The 24,890-nt window shown below is 45.8% G+C and overlaps 1 protein-coding gene across 1 annotated transcript in view; it reads right to left on the bottom strand.

Moving 5' to 3' along the window:
* FAT3 (FAT atypical cadherin 3) overlaps positions 1 to 24,890 on the bottom strand; it is a 462,771-nt gene that overhangs the window by 29,560 nt on the left and 408,321 nt on the right. The window contains exons 21-23 of the mRNA XM_083439019.1: positions 23,400 to 24,198; positions 7,393 to 7,527; positions 6,561 to 6,718 (exon numbers count right to left, since the gene is read on the bottom strand). Of these exons, the coding sequence (XP_083295145.1) occupies positions 6,561 to 6,718; positions 7,393 to 7,527; positions 23,400 to 24,198 (1,092 nt within the window). The remainder of the gene's footprint in view (positions 1 to 6,560; positions 6,719 to 7,392; positions 7,528 to 23,399; positions 24,199 to 24,890) is intronic.

Raw genomic sequence — 24,890 nt, 5'->3', positions numbered from 1 at the left:
GCGATGGGCAAGCCACCCATGGACTGCCTGAGAGACAACCTTTACAGAACAACAAACCCCTGTGTTGCAAACTTAACACAACAAACAATACAAGCAACACGAAGACCAGTATGCTATATAGCACTGCAATTCTTATTGCATAATATACATGATTTAGTACAACAAAAACAAAATGTGTACACTTGTAAATTCTCTAATATATTTGAAATCAAATGAACACACGCCTGTCAATCTTTGAAAGTCCATAGAAGTATAATAAGTCCATGGTTGAAACAAAGTAATAGATGCCATCCTGTGGGCTAAGCGGTAAAACTTTTTAAGGTGTTCACGGTGCCAAAGTAGTAAGTGGTTACATATTCTCATGACCACTGCTCCTTGTGCATTTTTCTAATTTATGGGTTGTGCTGAAGAAGATTCCAGCGAAACAATGAGATTATCCGGGATCACTGTCCTACGTTGTTATTCACTTACTAATTTGGCACCATGAAACAACCTTAGCTGTCCCCGTCCCACACGTCCCGTCCCACCGCACAAGTTGGGAAATGGGTCTAGTTCCTGCCAGATCCCTTGCACTCAACTGACAGCTCTTGCAAGGTCAAGGGTGGTCTAGGCAGTCCTTCTCCGGGCTCTGCAAAAGTTTTGTTTTAGGGGGTTTCAGTTTGGAGAGTGGGGTGGTGATGAGCCAAGAATCTTTCTGCAACTTGAATTTTAATCCAATTCGAATAAGAATTCTTGGGGGTTTGCAATGCTTATCTCTTCCTTGAGGTGAGAATTACTAGCCCAGGCTATGATATCTGGGGCCAAGCGTGGCATAATTCAGTGACGTATCAGGTTGTAACCCATCTGTAGCCATAACAATCAAGAAAGAAAGAAAGAGATGTACAAGCCCGGTTCGGACACTTACTGGACCAGTGCTGCTATCTGTGTGGAAGAGGACCAGCTATGCCTCCCTCCTTTCCATCACATACATAACGTAACATGAGTGATAGGGTCCTCATGACAGTCCATACACAAAGTCAAAAAAGGGAAGAAATGACAACAGAAATGGTACACAGTTGTACCATTTCTGTTGTCATTTCTCCCCTTTTTTGACAGTGTGTTTAGGATTTTGTATGGAGCAGCTTGCAATGTGTCATGTATTCCAACCCTTTTAAGCTCATGGGCCCATAGGGATTTGTGACTGAGTGCTGTCAGTTCACCTCCACCCACGCCTGGTTCACAACCCCACTGTAAAGACATGAAAAGGAAAGGTACACAGTGTATGTCACTTTCCCAATGGGTCAGATCTAGTAGAATTAACCTGAGCCTTTGATGGGCAGATAGAGGTGAAAAAGAAAGTGGGATAGAGTGTCGCTTTTCCAACTTCCTCTTTCAGGTCTATGTATTCTCAAAGGAGAAAAAGGCAATTGCTCTCATCGCTTTGTGTGTGGAGGAGACTAAAAGGTTTTGTGGGTGCAAAGAGCATATCTCAAGAGCATGCCCTTTCTCCTCCATCACAGAATTTGCAGCACCTGCCCAATAAGCATTTCAAGCAGACTTCAGATTCCATCTTAGGAGAGGAAAAATGAGGTTGAACCTACATATGTGACGCTCCCACACAGGTGGCAGCTGAGGACAAACCCAAAAGCAAGCAGACAAAGAGGGACTTGAGGCTTTGCTGAATGCCGAGGGAACAGATTGCAACCTGTACGCGAAGAAGCACATCAGCTGCCTTTGCACCTGGCCATTATGCAAATCCACCAGAACCCTCTGTCTTTCCGTGTCCTCTTCTTCCCTTACCATCCCTTCCCTTTTATGCCACATCTGCTAGATTGTAAACCGTTCTGGCAGCCATTCTGCCTATTTCATCCTTTGCGCAGGACAAAATAGAATTTTTAAGTGCTTCATAAATAAGAAGAATGAGGAAAGCCTGTGGCAGGTTCAAGGGTGGACGGCAGCGCTGAGGATACCACCGTTCCTGGCCAGGATAGCTGTCTGCCGATGCAACTCGCAGCCTGGAGACAGTTTATGGTCCTTAAAAGCAGCGAAGGCAGTATGAGAGAGACACCGTTTCCTGTGATGGTGATGTTGCCTCCCTTCAAGCAGGCTGGCAGAGTTTTGAAGCTCCTACCAAACCTTGCATGGGACGCGGGTGGCGCTGTGGGTTAAACCACAGAGCCTAGGGCTTGCCAATCAGAAAGTTGGCAGTTCGAATCCCCGCGACGAGGTGAGCTCCCGTTGCTCGATCCCTGCTCCTGCCAACCTAGCAGTTCGAAAGCACGTCAAAGTGCAAGTAGATAAATAGGTACCGCTCCGGCGGGAAGGTAAACGGCGTTTCCGTGCACTGCTCTGGTTCGCCAAAAGCGGCTTAGTCATGCTGGCCACATGACCCGGAAGCTGTACGCCGGCTCCCTCGGCCAATAAAGTGAGATGAGCAATGCAACCCCAGAGTCAGTCACGACTGGACCTAATGGTCAGCGGTCCCTTTACCTTTTTTACCAAACCTTGCAATGCAGGTTTCATTAGAAACAAGAGTGGGAAGGAACACACATACCACAGGTGCCAACAGCAGTATCATTCCCTTCTCAACACCGCCGTTGTCTCTAGCCACAGTTGCAAGAAAGCCATTTAAGAACGCAAGCAAGTAAGAAGAGCTTGGCTAGATCAGAAGAAAAGCCTATCTGGTCCAGCATCCTGTTCTCAGTGACGAACCCAATGCCTAGGGGAAGTCTTTAAATAGGACCCAAATACAGCAGTGATTATCAGCAACTGGTATTCAGCTGCTGTGGTTCTCAGCAACTGGTACTCACACAACTGCCTGCAACACAACCACCAAAGCTAGTGGCCACTGGGAACCTTTTCCTCCATGAATTTGTCAAATCCTCCCTGAGAGCCATTCAAATCCGTCGTTTTCTTTTGGGACTGCTGTATGCAGGAAAAGGGATGAATATTGCCTCCCCCATACCACCCCCCCCAATCCTGACCACCCCTACAATTTAGTGGGAAATGGGCGTAGGGGAAAACAACAACAATGGCAGTGCAATTCTTTCAGCAAAGGTAATGGTTAAAATGCATCCTAGGGAGGAGAGACAGACCACAGAAAAGGAAATAGCTAGCACATTCTATGGAAGTCATAGCCAGACAGAACAGCAGCGGGCTGTGCACAACTGGGGAAAATACAAAGCTTTTAAAAAAATCAAATTCTGAAAGCTGAAAAAGGAAGCCACTGATGATGTTTTGCAGCTGCCATGTAAAATGCTAACCCCACAGGCCTAGTGAGCACAGCAACTGTTCATGGCAGAACTTGCCCCAATGAGGCAGTTGTGGGGGCTGAAGGTCCTTGCCTTCCCACAGTTGCCTAAGCCTCGTCCTCCTCTGGGTCCAAGCATTCTGAGACTATGCTGGGGTGCCTGTCTCTGCACCTCCCTCTTCATACCTCTTCTGGTCCTGGGGGACCGGGGGAGAAGAGCTTGTTGAAGCAGGAGAGGGATACACCTTGGCTTTTCACGAGCCTGACTGGTCTCTGTCTCTTGGCCCTCCCTCTTCTGCCTCTGAGACTGGACTGCTCTCTGCCCCAGCCTCTTCCTGCTCACTAAACCCTGTTACCTCTTCAGCTTCTGACACCTCTTCTTCCCAGTCTTCTCCCTCTGACCACTCATCATCGTCCCACCCACCACTCCTCTGCATCCAGCCAGTCCATGACATCACGTCACTCACCTGCTTTCCTCTAGAGATTCAACCTGGATAGAATATGCCCTTGAAATGTAGCAATACGTCTTGGCTGCCTAGACGGAGGGGGTGGTATGTCTGGCTGCAGCTGCTGGGGCGATAGCTACTACAGATCTATGGGCATCAGAAAGCTGGGGGGAAGTTCCCCTCCCCCTGATATACCTCGATATGCATCCACATAAAACCTCATTATCCTGACCAAGCAGGAGAGTATGAAGCAACCACTAAGGGGATATACAAATTGGCACGCTTGAACGGCTTCCCCAAATAAGCAAAGCGAGATGAATGGGCATCGTATATCATTTTAGAATATTAGCCTGGATAAGGTGCTTGGATGTCATCCATTTCTGCATATCAACACAAGCAATGAAACCATCAAACGGTCCTTTTGGGACCTCCCTAGACTTGCAAAGTCCATCTGCAGTCACAGCTCATGAATACAAAATGGTGCCTGCCCATCCATCCAGGGGAATATTTAGTTAGTGGGATTGCATTTCAGGTTCATTTGGGCGAAATGTTAGGTTTAATTAAAATATTACTTTCTCCAGCTCCTGCTGCACCTGGGATCACATCCAAGGCTTCTTGTAGCTGAAGCAATGGGAGTTTCAGGCGACCCTTGACGGGGGTAACGTATGGCGGCCTCACACTTTTCAGTATTGAATTTGACTCAGTGAGGCCACATATACATTACCAAGTGCCTCTGATGGCAAGGACAGAGAAACAGAGATATATTTTTTGGTCTGCATTCTGGCTCCCAAATGAAAACACAGGTTCTGATAGCCCTGCACTGTCAGATGCAGATCAAGAGTTCTGAAGGCGGCAAGGACAGAGTTCTGTGCAAATGGGCTCTAAGAATTGCTCCACCGTGCTTTTCAGGCAGAAAAACTGGGGCAGAAGGAAGAGGCATTTCACTGAACTAGATTAACTGAAACTAATCCATCTGCAGGAATGTGGGACTGGTCTGATCACATGTAAAAATTCTGGGAATTCTGACTTCAATAGCAAAAAGGAGTGAAATGCTCTTTTCCTTGCAGTTCCCCAACACTATTGTTGTTGTTATTATTATAGCAAGAATAATATTAAAAATTAATATTTATATGCTGCCCCCCCTGACTGCGTTGGGCAAGCCAGTGGGCGGCTCCTGACAAAATATTAATAACACATTAAGACATCAAAAGCTTCCCTATACAGTCACGCCTTGGAAGTCAAATGGAATCCGTTCCGGAAGTCTGTTTGACTTCCAAAACGTTCGGAAACCAAACCACGGCTTCTGATTGGCTGCAGGAAGCTCCTGCAGCCAATCGGAAGCTGCGCTGGACGATAGGTTTCTGAAAATTGTTCGAAAACCGGAACACTCACATTTGGGCTTCGATCGTTCGGGAGCTGATTTGTTTGGAAGCCACAAGACGTTTGAGATCCAAGGTACGACTGTACAGGGCTGCCTTCAGATGTCTTCTAAAACTCAAATAGCTGTTTATTTCCTTGACATTTGAGGGGTGTTCCACAGGGTGGGAACCACAACCAAGAAGACCCTCTGCCTGGTCCGCTGTCCAGGACATCCAGTTTTTTTGGGCTGTGCTCTCATGTGGGTCATGTGAGCTCAGTTAGTTCGAGCATGGTGTTGATAAAGCCAAGGTTGTGGGTTTGATCTGCATATGGGCGCAATGCAGGGAGTTGGATCCATGGGGATCTTTCCAATTCTATGGTTTTATCACGGGTCCAGAATACATGCACCCCGTTTTTGCGCTGGGACATGTTGGGAGGGTATGGTGGCACCATTTGCATAACTAAAACTACAGCAGAGATATCAACCTTTTCAAAAGTTCATGGCTTGGCTTTTGAAAAGCAGGGGGTCCACAGCGACTGTATTTTTCGCTCCATAAGACACACTTTTCCCCTCCTAAAAAGTAAGGGGAAATGTGTGTGCGTCTTATGGAGTGAATGCAGGTGGGAGGCTCTGCTCAGTGCTCCCTTTAAAAAGATGCGCCTAGCGTGTGCTCTTGGGGGCTTTTCCGCCAGGTGGGAGAAGGGACTGATGGGCTGCCCTCTGTCCCTTCCCACACCTCCCAGAAAAGCTAGCAAGAGCCGCTGCCAGGCTCTGCTTAGCGCTCCCTTTTGTCCCTCATCTCGCTTTGCTGGGAAGCCAGCAGAAGAGGTGCTGCGAAGCTATTGCTCTTGCTCTGCTGGCTTCTTAGCAAAGCAGGAGGAGGGACGGAAGGGTTTAAAGCAAGAAAAGCGAGAGCCGCTTACATGCTCTGTGCAGAATATTTTTTTTCTTGCTTTCCTCCTCTGAAAACTAGGTGCGTCTTATGGTCAGGTGCATATTATGGATAGAAAAATACGGTAATTAGGAACCGCTGCCATAGGTGATCAAACCTCGGGGAAGGGATGTAGCTCAGTGATCGGGTATCTAGTTGCCTTGTACAGGGTCAATCCCCCGGTCTTCTGTCAATCCTTGAAAAGCTGCTGCCAATCAGTGTGGACAATACTGACCTAGGTGTACCGATGGTGCGACTTGGTATAAAGGTAGCTTTCTGTGTAACTAAGGGCAGCTTTGACAGGCATCGCCGGAATAAGTCGCCTGGGCTTGCTACAGCCTATTACACCCCCAGGAGCATTTTTTCTCCAATAGAAACATGACTATCAGAAACAATGAGACAGTTCCCTCATTGTTGCTGAAGCTGTGGTTTCGTTCCTCATTATCCTACAGAACGAAAAGCCCCAAGAGCGCCGAAGTTTCTGCATCCACAGCTAAAAACGGGAGCAGCATTCCCAGCAGTGGGAGCCCAAAGAGAGGGAAGCGTATAATCAAGAAAAATAACTGCGGGGAAAGATAAACTTATTTTAATTACCTTCAGAATTATACAGGGATTTGCTCTGGTGTACATTATAATCCCGTTGCTTTGCAGAGTCCGCAGACGCAGCGCCAACTTGAATTCCTCCTTCTTGCTATTTTCAGAAACCCGGTATTTGATGTAACTATTCCCAGCAAAGCTAAGGGAAGTGTGTCCTGAAAAAACCATTTGGAGAAGAGGCAAAAATAAAGAGAGACAAGACATATATATATATATATATATATATATATATATATATATATATTGCTTGAGAGATTATCCTACAGCTTGCCAAAGGGGGGAAAAAAGTTAATTAAGGAAGATGCACAGCTAACAAGGCTGATAAGGGAGAATATTTTTTTTAAAAAAGAATAGCCCATCTTCTGATAGATTAAAAACTTGTCCCTCCTGTACAAGCACCTTACGTTAAGGAAGATTAATTCACTAATAAGGGGGGAAATGTTGTTTCTCGATAGGAATTACTACCATGCATAAAATGCAATCGGGTCTATTTGTAGTGAACAAACCAGATAACAATTTTTATTATTATTTTAGCGCTGGTACATGGGGGAAGCCCTGTACGACTTGTGTTCTGCCAAGCTAAATACAGCCTACTAGCCACGTGTTCTGATGGACTTTTGTTAACCTGGCGCCCTCCAAATAGATTTGGACTAAGACTCCCATCAGCCCCAGCAAAAACGCTGATTTGCAAAGTCTGGCCGACTCAAGAACCAGCATGGAAAAGCAGTAAAGCGCTGCGCTGACCCAACCCTCTCTTCATCCGCATTGAACTTCTACAACCAAGATGGTTTGGGTGATACCTGATGGTGCAACAGAACAGAGCGTGTACCTGAGCACTCCCCGAGCTTTCCAGGAGGGCACTGGCAGATGAATGGCCTCCGGCTGATTTCGTAGCCCACGCATTGCATATCTCCGGGACAGGGTTTCTCTGTGCAGGGATCACTCGAGCCTGGACACAACCCTCCTGTTGCAAATTGAGAAGAAAACAGATACTGCTAGGTTATCCATCACATAAAGTAAAAACCTTCTTTGGAGGAATTACAGAATTTTAAGAGTTAGGTGGTGCGAGGAATGAGGATGCTGCTTTTTCACATAAACCACAAATGCAACAAGCTAGACAGACGTAAGCAGTTCAGATCAATTCACATCTGATAACTAGAAAGGTTTAGAGCTCGTGGCGAGAATGAGATTATAACAGTTATCGACAAGACACCTGCAGTCTAGGTTGACTCACTTCTCATAACTGGAGATGTATAGAACTTGCGGTCAAGATGTGGTTATTTTTGCTTGGCTTAGCAAGTAGTTGCATAGGAACATAGACCAAATAAGGGAAATAATAAATAAGGCTAGAGGGGCGCTGAAATCAGAGGAATGGGAGATGTAAACAGGGGAGGGAATGTTAGTAGGGAAATTAGGCAGTCGTGATAGGCTGTAAACCTTGTAGTACCCAGCCAATGGGGAGACAAGGGAGGGAACCTGTGCTTCAGGCATAGGGAATATAAGCTTATGCTTTGCCAAAGCTGGGGTGTGCCTACATTGGACACCCGATCTTGCAAGAACGTATTGCACTAAATAAACTCTTTACTGCTTCACTAATTTTATTTTAAAGAGTGGGATTCAGGGTCTTAGGGCCCACTTATTACAGACGGGACCTTGCATATTAGCTAATCCAACTCTTGCAACAAATCTTGCAACTGGAGCATCCCTGAGATGCATGCCTGTGGGATCACATACTCCACTTCTTCAACCTTGTGAGCAACTTTTCCCTCCTTCCTCCTCTCTTCTGGATGAATTTCTATGTCCTTCCCTCTTTGGAACCATCCATGGTGCAGTGTTGTGCTTTTACCAGAAGAAGAAGAAGAAGAAGAAGAAGAAGAAGAAGAAGAAGAAGAGGAGGAGGAGTTTGGATTTGATATCCTGCCTTTCACTCCCTTTAAGGAGTCTCAAAGCGGCTAACATTCTCCTTTCCCTTCCTCCCCCACAACAAACACTCTGTGAGGTGAGTGGGGCTGAGAGACTTCAAAGAAGTGTGACTGGCCCAAGGTCACCCAGCAGCTGCATGTGGAGGAGCGGAGACGCGAACCCGGTTCCCCAGATTATGAGACTACCGCTCTTAACCACCACACACCACACTGGCATGTGTTTGCTAATCATGGCCATCTGAAAACACAGCTTGCAAATCTCATTCTATCCAAAACTCAGCCCAAATGGAAGGACATTTTTTTTTTTTTTTTTGCAAATACTTTCGAGTCCCAAGAAATATGGTTCCTTTCATAGATCTTTCAGGGAGGATTGTGCCAGGGGCAAGTGTCTGCATTGTGGCTCTCCCCCACCCCCAAAAGCCACTAATTCTGAGTGACAGCAATTATTTCTTGCCCTCACTCCGAACTGATGTTGCCATCCAGCTGAGTCTGAAGCTACAGGGCACCGCCACAAAGCCAAATATGGCTGATAAGATGGAAGCATTATATCAGCATGTTGGCTATGTGATCACTGACACCATGTGGTTGGCAAGAATGTGGAATTTTGGGGAGAAAAGGCTCTGAACCATTAGCTGATCAAGGCTGCAAACTAAGAAAAACAGCACAAAAGTATGTGCGGAGGGCATTGTGGAACCCTGAAAGTTCTGTTTTCAAAACAACCATGTTCTCCTGCAAAATTTTGGCTGCAATTCTCCTTCTAACCATAGCTTGATCTACAGTTAAATGTGTTTGTCTGTCTGTTTATCTGGCTATACTATCTAAACGTGGTATGTGCATGTGTGGTATCTTAAAACAAATTTGGGAAGAACAACTCCTTCCTGTTGCAATTAAAGCAATCTCTGTTAGTCTCAGCCAAATCAGGATTCTCTGACCATCTCATTTATTTGGCTCCCAAGTCTTATTTACAGAGTATAAAGGACACAGTGAACTTGTACGGGGGCAAACACTCCTTGTAGTTATCACAGACAGTGAGTCCCTAATGCACTTCACCACAAGGGAAGCATGGTGTTGCTCGAGGCATAGCTCCAATTACTTTGCATCGTAGGTCTTTTCCTGGAAACAAAAAAATTATTACTGTAGGTTTCTAAGTGGACACGGCCTGCCTACAAATACGGCAGCAACCGTAAATGCCTGTGCTTGATCTACAGTGCATTGCGGTCAATTTAATCTTTCCGGGCGCTCCTCTCACTTTGTCAAATATTTGCTTGCGAGGTCTTGAAAGAATAAAACAGCTCAAATGGCCCTGCCTTGCCACCGCCGTGCAAAACGATGCGTGGAAATTCTTACAAACAATGTACAGTGCTGGGCGCAATATGGGAATATACGAGCCACAATGGAAAATCTTATACCAGGTTTGGTCTTAAGTTCACAGCACTGTGTAGGACACCTTCACATTATGGAGGCTTGCATCATAACAACAAAAAGCCTTGACAAGCAGGCTGTCCGGCCAGAGGATGAATCTGAAATGGAAAATGACCAACATGCTGTCTCCTCCCATTGAGTATATACAGTGGTACCTCTGGTTGCGAACGGGATCCGTTCCAGAGGCCCGTTCGCAACATGAAAAAAGCACAACCTGAAGCGCTGTATCTGCATAGGTGTGTGGTGTGATTTGGTGCTTGCGTGCATGCACGATTTAGTGCTTGTGCGCATGCGCCGAAACCCAAAAGTAACCCTTTCCGGTACTTCTGGGTCGCAGCGGGACGCAACCTGAAAACGCGCAACCTGAAGCAAACGTAACATGAGGTATGACTGTACTCACCTTCCATTGCCCCAAATAATATTAATCTTCACCCCTCTTTTGCGTTTAGAGTTAGCCATTGTGGGGCCAAATATCACCAGTTCAGGTGACCATATTTGGCTCAGGGGATGCCGGTGGCAGGTAGTACTGCCAGCCTGCTCCTGTGTGTACAGCACAGTGGGAGGCAACCTGTGGCCATTCAGGTGTTTCTAGACTACAACTCCCATCATCCTTCATCACTGGCCATCCGGCTGGGGCTGATGGGTGTTGGAACCCACGGCATCTGGAGGGCCACAGGTTCTCCACACCTGCTTGAGTTGCAAAACCGGCTTGAGTTGCAAAAAACCAGCAGGTGAAGCTTTTCATACCTTGAGCACATAGCACGGCAGTCATGGAATCATTTATCCTGTTATTTCACATTCTCATCTCAAGGTTCTTTTCTTTCTATTCTGCTTGCTTCTTTTAAACATCACCAGCAGCACATGGTTAAAAATCAGGGCTTCTCTTTCAGGGCTGGAGGAAATCCTTATTCTCGCTATTTTGTTGTTTTATGTGTATTTTAAAATGCGTGGATAACTTGGCTGCAGTGATATAAGGCTCTGCTAAAAATTGCAGAGCAGTTGAAATAGTATCTTCTGGTGTTCCCAATTGTCCATCTGAGTCCACTGGCTCTTTCAATGTATCTATGTATCGCCTAGGCACTTGCGCAGAGATCTGTATGCACAGGTTATTTGTCCTCAGAACACAATTAAATTTTATGTCATGTCAGGCGATAATTTTCAACAAGCCTCTCCGCGGCTGACAGATAGACAAGTCACTTGGGCAAAAAAGCTGCAGGACTCATGAATATACATAAGCTTGTTGGAAGACAAGCCTGCTGAGAGTTTGGAACAAGGCACCGCATGTTTTCACAACCTTTTAACCTCTGGTGAAATCTCTGACACCAAGCAATAAAATCAATACACAGCCTTGTAATCAATCTTTGCCATGTTTCGGCTGATTCCCACTCCAGGCAGAATAAACTCCCCATGAAGCCCAGAGACATGTGGGAAGAAGCTTATAATTTAATGCGACAGGCCTGCATGACCCAGCAAGCCAAACACAGCTCACCAGTCATGCACTAGGGCATTCCGGGCCTAGGCAGGCAGCACAAACAGCAGTGTGTGGGTGTGTGATGTCAAACTCTTGCTGGGCTTTCACTCACGGCTCACGGGCTGTATTCTGTTTGATGAGGCACAAGGTGTGTGGGCCTGAGCTACAAAGTTCATATAAACTGACAGGTGCGCAGGCAAACTGTCTCAGGTAATCTCTGTGATGGCAGAGGCCTTCAGATCCTACAGTAGCAAGACCCCAAGTGAACCACAACCCTCCACGCTAGCCAAAAAACACCCCAAAGAAACTCATCGATGCTTTGGCTGAGCTACAAATGGGTCATAAACCATCAATCAGCCAGAGATGCACATGGGTATTTCACAAAGGCATGTGACTGAAAAGGTTCCTGTAGTTGGTTGAGATGCTCAAGGTGGCTATTTTCTGACCCTTTTGTGATGAGCCTCCCGATTCTCCAAGGAAGCAAATGACATTTAGGTTGCTGAACTGAGTCGACACAAAACAGATACATTTATCAGCTGCCCAGTGGCAGATGTACCCATTGTCAGGAGCTACCAGGGCTGGAACCATGAACTTTAGGATGAGTGGCGAGCCACTAAGGCAGAACTGTTCCCAGGGCTGTGATGTCTTGTAGGGGTCAGAGCAGGGTTTCCAATACTTTGGTCTCCAGCTATTTCTAGACTGCAGCACCCATCATTCCTAGCTATCAGGATCAGTGGTCAGCAATGATAGTAACTGTACTCCCAAAACAGCTGCAGACCCAAGTTTGGGAGCCCAGGCTGTAGAGCAACCCTGCCTAGCTAGGCAGCTTATTGGCCTCCCCTTATTGGCAGGGGCTATAAAATGTGCTGAATTACTATAGTAAATAAAATCTGCATCCAAAATGTGTGCTCTGCTGCTGGGTTGGATATACATTTGGGCTCTTTTCAGCAATGTAGTCCCAGCTTGCGCACAACGAGCTGGTGCTAGGATGCGATGGCAGGACTAAAGGTAAAGGTAAAGGGACCCCTGACCATTAGGTCCAGTCGTGACCGACTCTGGGGTTGCGGCGCTCATCTTGCTTTATTGTCAGAGGGAGCCGGCGTACAGCTTCCGGGTCATGTGGCCAGCATGACCAAGCCGCTTCTGGCGAACCAGAGCAGCACACGGAACCAGCGTTTACCTTCCCGCCGGAGCGGTACCTATTTATCTACTTGCACTTTGTGCTTTCGAACTGCTAGGTTGGCAGGAGCTGGGACCAAGCAACGGGAGCTCACACCGTCACGGGGATTCAAACCGCTGACCTTCTGATCGGCAAGTCCTAGGCTCTGTGGTTTAACCCACAGCGCCACCCACGTCCCGATGGCAGAACTAGGGTTTCATTAAATCAGCAGTTACCCCGGGCCTCTGCCACGACGGCAGCACTGTGGCAAAAGCAGAAGGGCACCTAAGTGTAAATGCCAGGAGCCACAACTGCTAGTGCTATCGTGTGCTTCTTCCGATTCTTTTCTTATTTTTAATCGTCAAGAGGTGTTCTCCGCCAAGCAACTGGGGCCACATTGGATGGCTCCATCCCGTTCTGCCAATACTGTGACGCCGCTTCAGCTCTGGCACTGCTGCCTAGTCCTTGCACAAAGCCACTATTCAGCGCAAGCCAGCGTTCCCATCAAACTGTAAGAGCGTTCCTGACAGATAAACTACAGGCATTTCAACTTTTTATTCAAGCTTCTGTAGGTGGATTTTATAGCTGTCACAAAACTTTTAAAATATTGAAGCTCTGGAGAGGGTTCTTTATGTCTGCCTTTGTGGATATAAGGGCCCCAAGCTACAAATCTTGTCTTATTGCCTTGCTCCTGGCTAACATGCATTTTCAGGGTGATTTCACAATGGCAGGGACCAAAAGCCACTAAAGCACTCACCAGGACATTATCCACCTTTGGGGATTTATAGCCCAGGCTTGAGTCTCTGCTCTGAAGTCCAGCATATCCTCCGCCCCCCACCGCCCGCTGTTCTTTGTTTCTTCCCGCAATTAGAACCAACAAATATACAATCTCTAGGCAACCCCAAAATAAACAGATGACACTCCCCTGCGGGAACAGGAACAGGAACAGGAACAGGACTGTGCTTCTGGACTACAGATATAAAGTAGAGGGTCAGCCAATGTATCAAGTCTCTTTAATATGATGGGATGGATCCATCTGATTTTAGAAACGAATAAATGTGACAATTAGTTGGAGAGCAAGTGTAGTACACAGGGTAGACTCAACCTCATCTTGGATTGGAGAGGTGAGGGGGTCAAATTCCTGTGTGGCCACAGAGCTCATCACACCCCAGTAGGCAAGTCACGATATCTCAGCTTAAGCTACCCCAAGGTCTGCTGTGAGGTTAAGCTGGGATAAAAGAAGATAAGTGATATCTAATGAGTGGTCCTACTCAGAGTAGACCCACTGACGTCAGTAGGTCTGCTCTGAGTAGGACTTGGCTGGCTGTCACTCAATGATTTTATTTATTGGGATGGAATCTTTAATAGGGTTAGGGTCTGGCAAAATAAGGCCCAGATATAACTCATTTATTTTATCGCTTTGCTTTTAAGTTTGTCCACCAATCTACACATATTTATGTTCGCTTGCTGTGCATATTTCTATGTGTTTGGAAAATGAAATTAAATTCAAATATCCAATGGGAATATATGCAGGTTGCAAACGTGTCCCTAAAATCTTGAGCTAGTACAATGAGCTGGAATGGGAAGATGGACTTCCTTTCCATCTAAGATTGCTATGGCAAAATACCAGAATCAGTGTTCAATCCTGACAATACTTGCAGATTTAGGTGTCGTCTTTTTGACATCTTTTCCATGGTGATGATCACTATGGTCACCACCAACTGAACAACCAAGTGGTTCATCTGAATGATCCATCATAATCACCACTTATTACTTATACCCCACCCATTTGACTGGGTTGCCCCAGCCACTCTGAGTGTCTTCCAACATAACAAAAACACAGCAAAATGTCAAACATTAAGAACTTCCCGATACAGGGCTGCCTTCAGATGTCTGCAGAAAGTTGTGTAGATCAGTTTGACATGGATTGGGCACTGGCTACCATTACAAATAAGATCATACGAATGCACAAAGCAAAACACATGGTGAAGATTGCTTTCCACACAGGTACATGATTTGGAACTGTGAAAATGGAGGAAACTGAACACAAGGCAAACGTGAAGAAGCGGTATAGAGAAGGTCCATATGCACTACACACTAAAACCAGAGAATGATGCTGTTAAAATAGCAAAGCGCCAATAAACTGGATATGCATTAACGCTCAACTGGGCAGTGCAGAATCCACCCACCATCGTGGATACATACCAGTGTGTAAGCAAATGCTATTATCAGGATGGCAGCATCTACATGGTGCCAAAACTGGTGTGGCTGCTACATCACCCAAAGGTAGATCGCTTCTGGCTCAGTACGTCGACTGTTCTTTGCACGCCACGCCATGTCAGAGCTGGTGCAATACAGTGGGGTGAGCTGTAAACTCCCTGCACGAAATCTCAGCTCAGCCCCAAATATTCACAGTGACGATAAGATGGAGAAAAACAAAACTACCGATCCATGCTGCTGGGCTGTTGTGAGGATTACTAAGGCAGTCTATACAAAGCGCTCTGAACACCTAGGAAGTGCCTTTTGCTAAGTATTATTATTAAGAGATTTGGCTACTATGTCATGTGCAGACACAGCCTACCAGCAGGAACAGGAACACCAATCACTTTTCAAAACTGGATGCTTATTATTAGATTACTGGAGTTGTAGTGGAGTGTAAGGTTCAAGCGACTGATTGCTTCTTTCAGAGTGTCAAGCTAGAAAATAAGACTAGAAAACCCAAAGTACTGCTTTCTCCTCCTGCCCTAGCCCCGGTTGCATCTTATATTTTATTTTCTAGACAGGAAAACTAACTGCTGTCATGCTTTAGAGTGACATTCTGTCAATGCTAATACTGACTTGTGGCAACTGGTATTTAAACTATATTGTATACTGTGTTACGGTGTCAGCAAAGTTCCTGAACGGTTACATCAATGTCACATTACTGACTCCTTAGTTTCCACCACCATGAATTCTCCCTTCTAACTATGGCTCTCAGAATTGTCGGTGGGAGAAGTAAACTCTTAACCACCAAAACTGTAAGTCTCTAAAAGCAGAGGCTGGGGAGCCTGTGACTCAATTTTGTCGGGACTCGAACTTGCAATTGCTTCAGTCAGCATGATCAGAAATGATGGGGCCGGAAAGTCTAATGACACCTGGAGAGCAACATTAAACAATACCATAACTAGGCAATACTACATGGGCTGCCTGGGTATGAGGCATGCCCATAAGTGGGGTGGGTGGGAACTAAGGTAGGCATCGGACATGGAGGAAAAATTTATTAAGAAAAGGTATTGCATTTCACCATTAATCACTGGTTGAAAGGGAATATAACCAACAGCATTGATGTGCAAGATCCGCAGGATTTAATTGATTCTGGTTAGATGAACACATTTTAAGTCACATTTTGTTTACTTCTGTGGATGTAGGCGAAAACCCTACCTTATGGACATTAACATTACCAGAGAGGGGAAACAAACACACTGGACCCAGTCTCACTGAGGCATCTGGCTGGGTAAACATGCTTCTGAAAAAATTTCATTACAGTCAGTGGGATTAGTTCAGAAGACTGAAAAATTAAACTTTATGGATTGTAGCCTAAAGATTTGGACAGAATCACCTACATATCTGGATGCTGTCCAACCTGAATCAAAGTTCCAAACCCCTGGAGATGCCCAAACCCTTGCTTTCCTGTCTTTCGGACTACGCAGTGTTTTGATAACTCAGTTTGCTAATCAAGGTAAACTAGGTAAAATTGCTGCACAGCTGGCCTGAATAAATAGTGAATAACCATGGCATCTGCCAGTGGGAATAGCATTCCTAGTAAAATACAAATTTCAAGAAGGTGCAAGCCTTTTTTCTTCTGCTTTCTTGAGCTGCAAGCTGACCATTTATTTATCAGACCTGTAGCCTTGGATTTATACACTCACCTGGTAGCCATAGGGGGATAAGAAATTGCATGGAGGGAGGGAGAAAGGTGTTGGTTAAAGCAGAGTTCCGTGCCCAGCGGAAGGATGAGGAGTACGTGCTGCATACTCTTGGTTGCTTTATTTACAGTTCAAAGCAGTTATATTACAGAAAGACATCTTGCCTCTGCCGGAGCAGAAAAGCATCCTCTCTCCTCGACAGCTTGGAGAGAAAACAACACAGTGAAAAACAGGAAACCAGTGTACGTCACATCCAGTCTCCCTTTCCCGTGAGAAACTCCAACAGTACAGTACAGACTGTGGAATGTAAACACCTGTCTCGTGACAAGCCCTTTCGCTGCACAGTGAAGGAAAACAGAAACCAACATCCTCCCCCTTTCTGTGAACATCACTGGGCAGCGTGTTCGTACAATATCAGTACAAACCCAACTTCTGCACATAGGTACAGTGTTGATCCCCTGATACAATCTTGGATAATACATCAGCAGGAATTTTATTACCTGGCATATAGGACACCGTTACGAGTCCCTTCTGAATACATTCCCTAGCATGCTGCAATTTTAATTGCAAGTGCTTCGTGCTTTGCTTACAACCTTCAGACTTCAGCAAAGCCAAACATGCTTTGTTGTCCTGGTAAACCTGGATTGGACATTTGACAGGAATTTTCATATCTTTGCACAATTGTATCAACCATTCACAATCCTTAAGTGAATAAGACAGTGCATTCAGTTCAGCTTCACAAGTACTTAAGCTAACTGTTGTTTGCTTCTTGCATGACCAATCAAACAGACCCTGATTGTACATGTAGCAAACTCCAGACGTACTTTTCCTGTCTTCAGTGTCACTTCCAAAACTTGCATCTGCAAATATCTCAAGACCACCAGACTTCTGATTGTTAAATCTCAGTCTGTAATGCATAGTGCCTTTCAAATACCGCGCTATGCGTTTCAGAGCTTTCCAATCCTTGACACTAGGATTGTTGACTTGTCTGCTTAGCAAATTACAGCTAACAGCAATGTCTGGTCTTGAACATCTGGCAATGAAGTTTAGCTTGCCTAGCACACTTCTGTACAGTGTAGAGTCAGAAAATGCTTCTCCAGTGTCATCTACCTGATAACCTGTTGTCATCGGTGTGTCTACAGGGTTAGCATCCATCAGGTTTAGTTTGCTTAACACATCAGCAATTTTCCGTGACTGGTGTACTAGAATGTTACCATCTTGATCTCTTTCTATTTCCAGAGATAGGTAGTTGTTTACCTCACCAAGATCTTTCATGTCAAAGTGCTCTTTCAGTTGAGCTAGGGCGTTATTGTACATTGCGACATCTTTCCAAAAGAATAATAAATCATCAACATAAAACAAACAGTACAGTTTCTTTTGCCCCTCCTCTTTGACAAATACACATGGATCAGCTTTCCCTTGCTGAAAACCTAGAGAAAACAATACTTCAGTGAGTTTTGTGTGCCAACACCGTGCACTTTGTTTGAGACCATAAAGGGATTTCTTCAGAGCACAAACAAATCCCTGTTTTACCTGTACGCCATCAGGTGGAAGCATATAAAGTGATTCATCCAGAGATCCGTACAGAAAAGCTGTATTAATATCATGGTGACTAATGTGTAGATTTTCCTCTGCAGCTAGCTTGAGCATAAGCCTAATGCTTTCATATCTCACTGTGGGTGAGTAGATCTCGTGATAGTCTTCACCTGGTACTTGTGCAAAACCTCTGGCTACCAATCTGGCTTTGTGTCTGACTATCTTGCCATTTTGATCAGTCTTCGCTTTGAAGACCCATTTGCTTCCAAGCAGTTTCATTCCTGGAACTACTGGAACTAGCTCCCATGTTTTGTTCCTTTCCAAGGAATCAAGCTCAGCCTTCATGGCATTTAACCATGGTTCAGCTTCCTTTGAATCCAAACCCTGGATTTCTTGGAAACTTGAAGGTTCAAATACCTTCTTGGAGCTTTTAACAGCTGTTACTGCTATCGTAGCAAATTCATCAGCAAATCTCTTTGGAGGTTTGCCTTTTGTGGCTCTCTGTGACCTACGAATTAGCCTTAAGTCTTCAACACTCTCCTCTTCCTTCTTAGGAGAAAAGCGACCTATTGTGAACAATGGTTCTTCCAATTCTTGATCAGAGCTTTCAGAGGGTCGCATAGAGGCTTTCGCACTCTTGAAATCCTCTGAATCACCCGATTCAGTTTCAGATTCAGACTCAGAATCTTCATCAGTGGGTGTGGGTTGTTGTGGTTGCTTCTGACTATCCTCAGTCTCATCACTGTCATCAGGATAACATTGGAAAATTCCCACATTCTCCCCCCACTTTGCATTGTATTCAACACTTCTCGTGAGCTTAATTGTCTTAGAGTCAGTCATCATTATTCTGTAAGACCCTTTCTGATAACCTAGAAAGATACCATGCAATCCACGCTTGTCTAACTTTGAATTTTGTGGTGAATGAACCCACATGTCAGAACCAAAAATTTTCATGTGTTTGATGTATGGCTTCTTGCCAAACATCTTCTCATAGGGGGTACAACCAATCGCTGAAGATAACCTGCGATTGTAACTGTAAACAAAACACGAGAGAGATTCGGCCCAATAACTCTCTGGAAGATTGGCATCATGCAGCAAGGTTTTTAACCCTTGAAGCAATGTCTGATTTGCCCGTTCCGCAAGTCCATTCTGCCATGGCGAGCGAGGACTAGACAAATCGTGTTGAATTCCTTTCTCAGTCAGAAAAGCTTCAAACTGCTGAGAAGTGAATTCTCCCCCGCGATCACTGAAAAGAGTCTTTATCTTCTTACCATGCACATTTTCCAACCAAGCACAGAATTCCTTGAACCTAGGAAAAGCCTCTGATTTCTGCTTGAGATTGTACACAAAAATATATCTAGAAAATGCGTCAATGAGAACCATGAAGTACCTATTTCCACCCAAAGAGGGCGCTAGTGGTCCAACCAAATCAGCATGAATAATCTGGTATGGTTCCGTAGCTTGCCTACTAGACACCTTACCTTTCGCAGCCATTTTCACCTTGTTTGCTGCGCATGCTTTGCACTTCATGTGGTACCTGCAGGGTCTAATAGTCATACCTTCAACCAAGGCAGGCATTTTAGATACTGCCTCAAAATGCAAATGACCAAATTTTCGACGAAAATCATGAATACATCCTGCATGCAAACTTTTGTTAGAACCTGCAATGCAACAAGTGTTATCCTGCACAACATCATCATAATACAAAACAAACAAACGATCAACATATTCAGCATGCAATTCATAGTCATTTTTCTTTGTGATGATGCACTTCTTGTTCTTGAAGGAAACGTCAATGTTCCGCTCATTCAGTTGTCCAACGCTGAGCAGATTATGTTTGGCGTCTGGCACGTAAAGGACATTCTGTATCGATAAGTCCAAACTGTGAAGAACAACAGTTCCGTAGCCTTTACTGGGAATAGTGTGGTCATCCGCCTGGTGAATCGCACCTTCCTGCGGTGTAAAAGACACAAAAAGTCTCTTATCGTTGCACATGTGGTGGGTCGCCGCCGAATCAACAACGAAGAAAGATCTAGACGTCTTCTGGACCTCTGCAACCTTTGGAGTGAAGCGTGAAACCATAGCCTTGTGCTGCGTTGTCCTAGACACCGGACCTTTGCCTTTGCCTCGGCCTTTTCCACGCGATGAGCTTTCGCTGCGCTGCTCTGTCTTGGCCCTGGGATATCTGCATTCCCTCTTCATATGGCCTAGACGTCCACACGAGTAGCATTTCACTGCCTTCAAAGCTTTGGCGCCATCTGGTGGTTCCACTGCACTATGGGATGACGTCTGTGAAGACTCCCCCTTGCCCATGCAGCTAGCACCCCGGCGATCTGCTTCATTTAACACCACGGCAGTAACAAAGTCCACTGTTAGCTGAGCTGTTGGCTGCACAGCAATCTGGGTTGCAACAGACTCCCAACCTGAACCCAAAGATTGTAGTATCATGAAAGAATACACAGCCTCTGGAAAGTTGAGTCCTCTCTGTTGCAGCTCATGTCTCAGATTTTGCATCTCCATCAGATGTAAACGCACATCTCCACCTTCAGCAAGAGCCATATTATGCAGCTTGTTAAAGTAAAACATAGTAGATCCAGCTTCTGTCCTTAAGTGAGCCTCTCTCAAAGAATCCCAAATTTCTCTGGCTGAGGTCTTATCACGCAATAGACAGAGCTCTTCTGGGGATACTATCAATGTAAGTGTTCCCCGTGCTTTGGAATCCTTAACTTTCCATGCATCTGTAACTGGAGCTGGGGGGGTTTCTGTAATGACCTCAAACAAACCCTCTTTCCGCAGAATTGCCTCTGCATACAAAACCCAGTCGGCATAATTTTTCTTGTTGAGCTTAGGAATCCCACAAGCATCCTGAAGGGCCATCATGACTCTGGCATTAGCCTTCAGCGTCATATATGCTGCTTTAAATCTTGCTGCGTCACTGCTGCACCTGCTTTATTCCAAAAGCGCACTTAAAAGTTACTTTCGATTTCCCCAGCATAGTAACTTGAGCCTGGGAGCCATTTTCCTATTCCCGGCAAAACGGCTTTAAAAGTTCAAAGTCCAGCCATAAAGCCATTAACTAGAAGCTGGCAGGCTGCCCGGAGCAGTAGCAACATACCTCATCAATCATGTTTATGCGCAGAGCAGATTCCAATCCGATCTGTCCCTCTGCATTCCGATCCTTTGCCGGCACTCCGATCCGACTTCTGGAGCCCATAACCACGTGTTGGTTAAAGCAGAGTTCCGTGCCCAGCGGAAGGATGAGGAGTACGTGCTGCATACTCTTGGTTGCTTTATTTACAGTTCAAAGCAGTTATATTACAGAAAGACATCTTGCCTCTGCCGGAGCAGAAAAGCATCCTCTCTCCTCGACAGCTTGGAGAGAAAACAACACAGTGAAAAACAGGAAACCAGTGTACGTCACATCCAGTCTCCCTTTCCCGTGAGAAACTCCAACAGTACAGTACAGACTGTGGAATGTAAACACCTGTCTCGTGACAAGCCCTTTCGCTGCACAGTGAAGGAAAACAGAAACCAACAAAAGGTTGTTTAGGAGGGAGAAAGGTTGTTTTCTGCTGCTCCAGAGAAGCGGACACGGAGCAATGGATCCAAACTACAAGAAAGAAGATTCCACCTAAACATTAGGAAGAACTTCCTGACAGTAAGAGCTGTTTGACAGGGGAATTTGCTGCCAAGGAGTGTGGTGGAATCTCCTTCTTTGGAGGTCTTTAAGCAGAGGCTTGACAACCATATGTCAGGAGTGCTCTGATGGTGTTTCCTGCTTGGCAGGGGGTTGGACTCGATGGCCCTTGTGGTCTCTTCCAACTCTATGATTCTATTCTATGATTCTATGTAGGTGAATGCATGAATTCCATTCAGGTGAGTGAGCAAGGTAATGATGCACAGACCCAAAGCCCACCTAGTCCAGCATCCTGCCAACCACATGCCTATGGGAAGCCCACAAACAGGATCTGAGTGCAACACCGCTCTCTCCAGTTGTGATTCGCAGCCACTAGTATTCAGAAGTGTGGTTGGGAAGGAGCACTCCATCCTTCCACTGTGTCTGGCATGGAAATTGAGTGGGCTGTCAGAGGAGGGAAGCTCTCTTCTCCGTGTCCAGCATAGAAATACAGTGGTACCTCAGGTTAAGAACTTAATTCGTTCCGGAGGTACTATTTCTGGGTTAGCGGAGTCTGTAACCTGAAGCGTCTGTAACCCGAGGTACCACTGTACTCCGTAAACACCAGATACAATTTCACTTCCGTGCAACCTGAAAATGCTCAACCTGAAGCAACTTTAACCTGAGGTATGACTGTACGGTGGTTGTAACCCAAAGTACCACTGTAAATTAAAAGAATACAATCTCGGGTTCAGAACTGTGCTTCAGGATGAGAACAGAAATCGTACTCCGGCGGCGCAGCAGCAGCAGCAGCGGGAGGCCCCATTAGCTGAAGTGGTGCTTCAGGTTAAGAACAGTTTCAGGTTAAGAACGGACTTCCAGAACGAATTAAGTTCTTAACCCGAGGTACCACTGTACAGCAAATTACTGGAGGGGAGACAGAGCTCTTGGTCCCTTCTCTGCCAGACCCCACCAAGCTAGCAAAATTTTCCTGCAGATGAACGAGTCATTTTTTGTGGGTATGTTTCCAAGCCTCTCCTCCCTGCGATGCTCACTCCCCAGAGTGTTAATTCTAATAAAATAAAGCAGCACCCCAAAACTTTGGCACATACGTAAATGATGCTTAATTTTAATAGAAAGCAAATGTGCAGTATTCCACAGCAATGATAACCGCACCCCCTTCAAGAATGGTACAAGACTTTCAGATCACATTCTCACAAGGTGGTTTGTTAAAGGGGGTGGGAGGAGCTACATCCTTAGCATAGCATTGAGCACAGGCTGAAAAAGAAGGTCAAGAACCCTCCTTTGCTACTAATTACTTAATGAAATGCTTTTTTTGGTTTTCATTACTCCAGCAAAAAAAAAGGGAATGAGACAAGCCCTTTTTAACTTTATCACTTGGGTCAAATGTCACCTTCTATTTGAAAATACTGAATACAGTCTGGGGCTGTTCTTCCGCAGCCACCCTTCATGCCCCCACAGATTTGGCTGGAAAGCCCTATAACCTTTCTTCGTGGCACGAGGTTTATGGATCCCTTTGACTGGACTGCCCCTGGAAACTTTGGACAGCTTTGTTCCACAGAGGTCAAGGTTCACCAGCTCCCATTTGACATCAATAAACGCCAGCCATTCCTGCTGAGCGTGAGAAATCGATTCTCAGCTGTACATTTTCCAAAGGCCCTTTTTAAACTAACTGAACTGAACTGGCTGGTGTTAGAGAAATAAAAACTATGCTCCGATGTGAGGACGGGGAGGAATGGGATTGGTGGAGGCAGGAGAGAGGGGGGGCAGGCAAAACCACTCACCATTACAAGAGCAGCGTACGTTTCGGAAGAATCGGGGACACACAAAACTAATCCGCGCTGTGCTGTAGGTCATCAGGGAATGGGAATCAATAGACAGGCTTTGCTCGCAGTGCTGCTCCTGACAATCCAATCCGGAGCAATTCTTCTCCAGTATAGCTGAGACGCGGATCACATTTTCCAAGTGTCGCCTTGCATTGGTGAGCTTCTGAATCAAGTAGGCAGGCTTATAGAAGCCGCCCGTGTGCATCTGAACCGCAAACAGCATGTCGAGCTGGTTGGTGCCCGCCACGGGCTGAATACTGATGATGTGCAAGCTGTCTTGCTTCTGGGTGAGAACGGCGTTGCGCAGGGTGCGCCTGAAGCCGTGCATATGGAGCCCCACAAAATCCTCGGGGGAGACGTTCTCGAAACGGATGGTGACCGTGTTCTGAAGCATTTCCTGCATCAGCTGCTCCACGTGGACCGTCACGTCCATGGGCACCTGGAATCTCCCGTCGCTGACGGATACATTCAGGATGTACTTCCCGCTATCCAACCCGCCCAGGGCAATGATCTTCCCATCGTGGTTGTTGACCTTGAACAAACTTTTCTGCTCGGACTTCAGGCCGTACGTGAGGATGTCGTACATGTCTTGGTCCGTCGCGTGTATCTTCCCGATGACGCCTCCTGGGAAGTCGTCTTCCATAGTGACAATAAAGATCTCCAGAGGGATGGCCGTTGGCTTGTGGATACTTTCTTCGATGACCCGGATTTGGATATAGGTGTGGGATACCTGCTGAGGTTTTCCAGAATCCTTTGCCTAGTTTGATGCATGATAAAATTGCAAAACAAAACACACCGTTACTTCAAATAATGGTCGATGAAGATCCGAGCACTCCATTTTCTGGAAGAACTTCAGAGTCTTTGCAGTACAAACTCCGATCCCAAATAAACAGTTTTAAAGTACAGTGGTGCCTCGCAAGACGAAAAGAATCCGTTCCGCGAGTCTTTTTGTCTTGCGGTTTTTTCATCTTGCGAAGCAAGCCCATTAGCGGATTAGCGCTATTAGCGCTATTGGCAGTTTAAGGGCTAAAAACGGCTTTTTAAGACTTAAGGGATTAGCGGTTTAGCTGCTAAAAGGCTATTAGCAGCTTAGCGCTTCAGAAAAAGGGGTTGGGGAGCGGAAAAAAAACCTCAAAAATTTTCGTCATTTTCGTCTTGCGAAGCAAGCCCATAGGGAAATTCGTCTTGCGAAGCGCCTCCAAAACGGAAAACCCTTTCATCTTGCGGGTTTTCCGTCTTGCGAGGCATTCGTCTTGCGGGGCACCACTGTAATAAGGAAACACACATGCACAGGTAAATCTGCCAAGTTTCTCTATCAGTGTTCGTTGTGCAGCCCACATTAGCTTTGAAACTTGGCCCAAGGCTACAATCCTAAATACGCTTACTAGGAAGTGAGACTCAGCAAACTCAGTGGGAATTAATTACGAGTACCTGCGTTTCACACTTAGG

Source organism: Podarcis tiliguerta, assembly GCF_965153285.1.
Source record: "Podarcis tiliguerta genome assembly, chromosome: 4".
Classification (NCBI taxonomy): Eukaryota; Metazoa; Chordata; class Lepidosauria; order Squamata; family Lacertidae; genus Podarcis; species Podarcis tiliguerta.
This window is presented reverse-complemented; position numbering and strand designations above follow the sequence as displayed.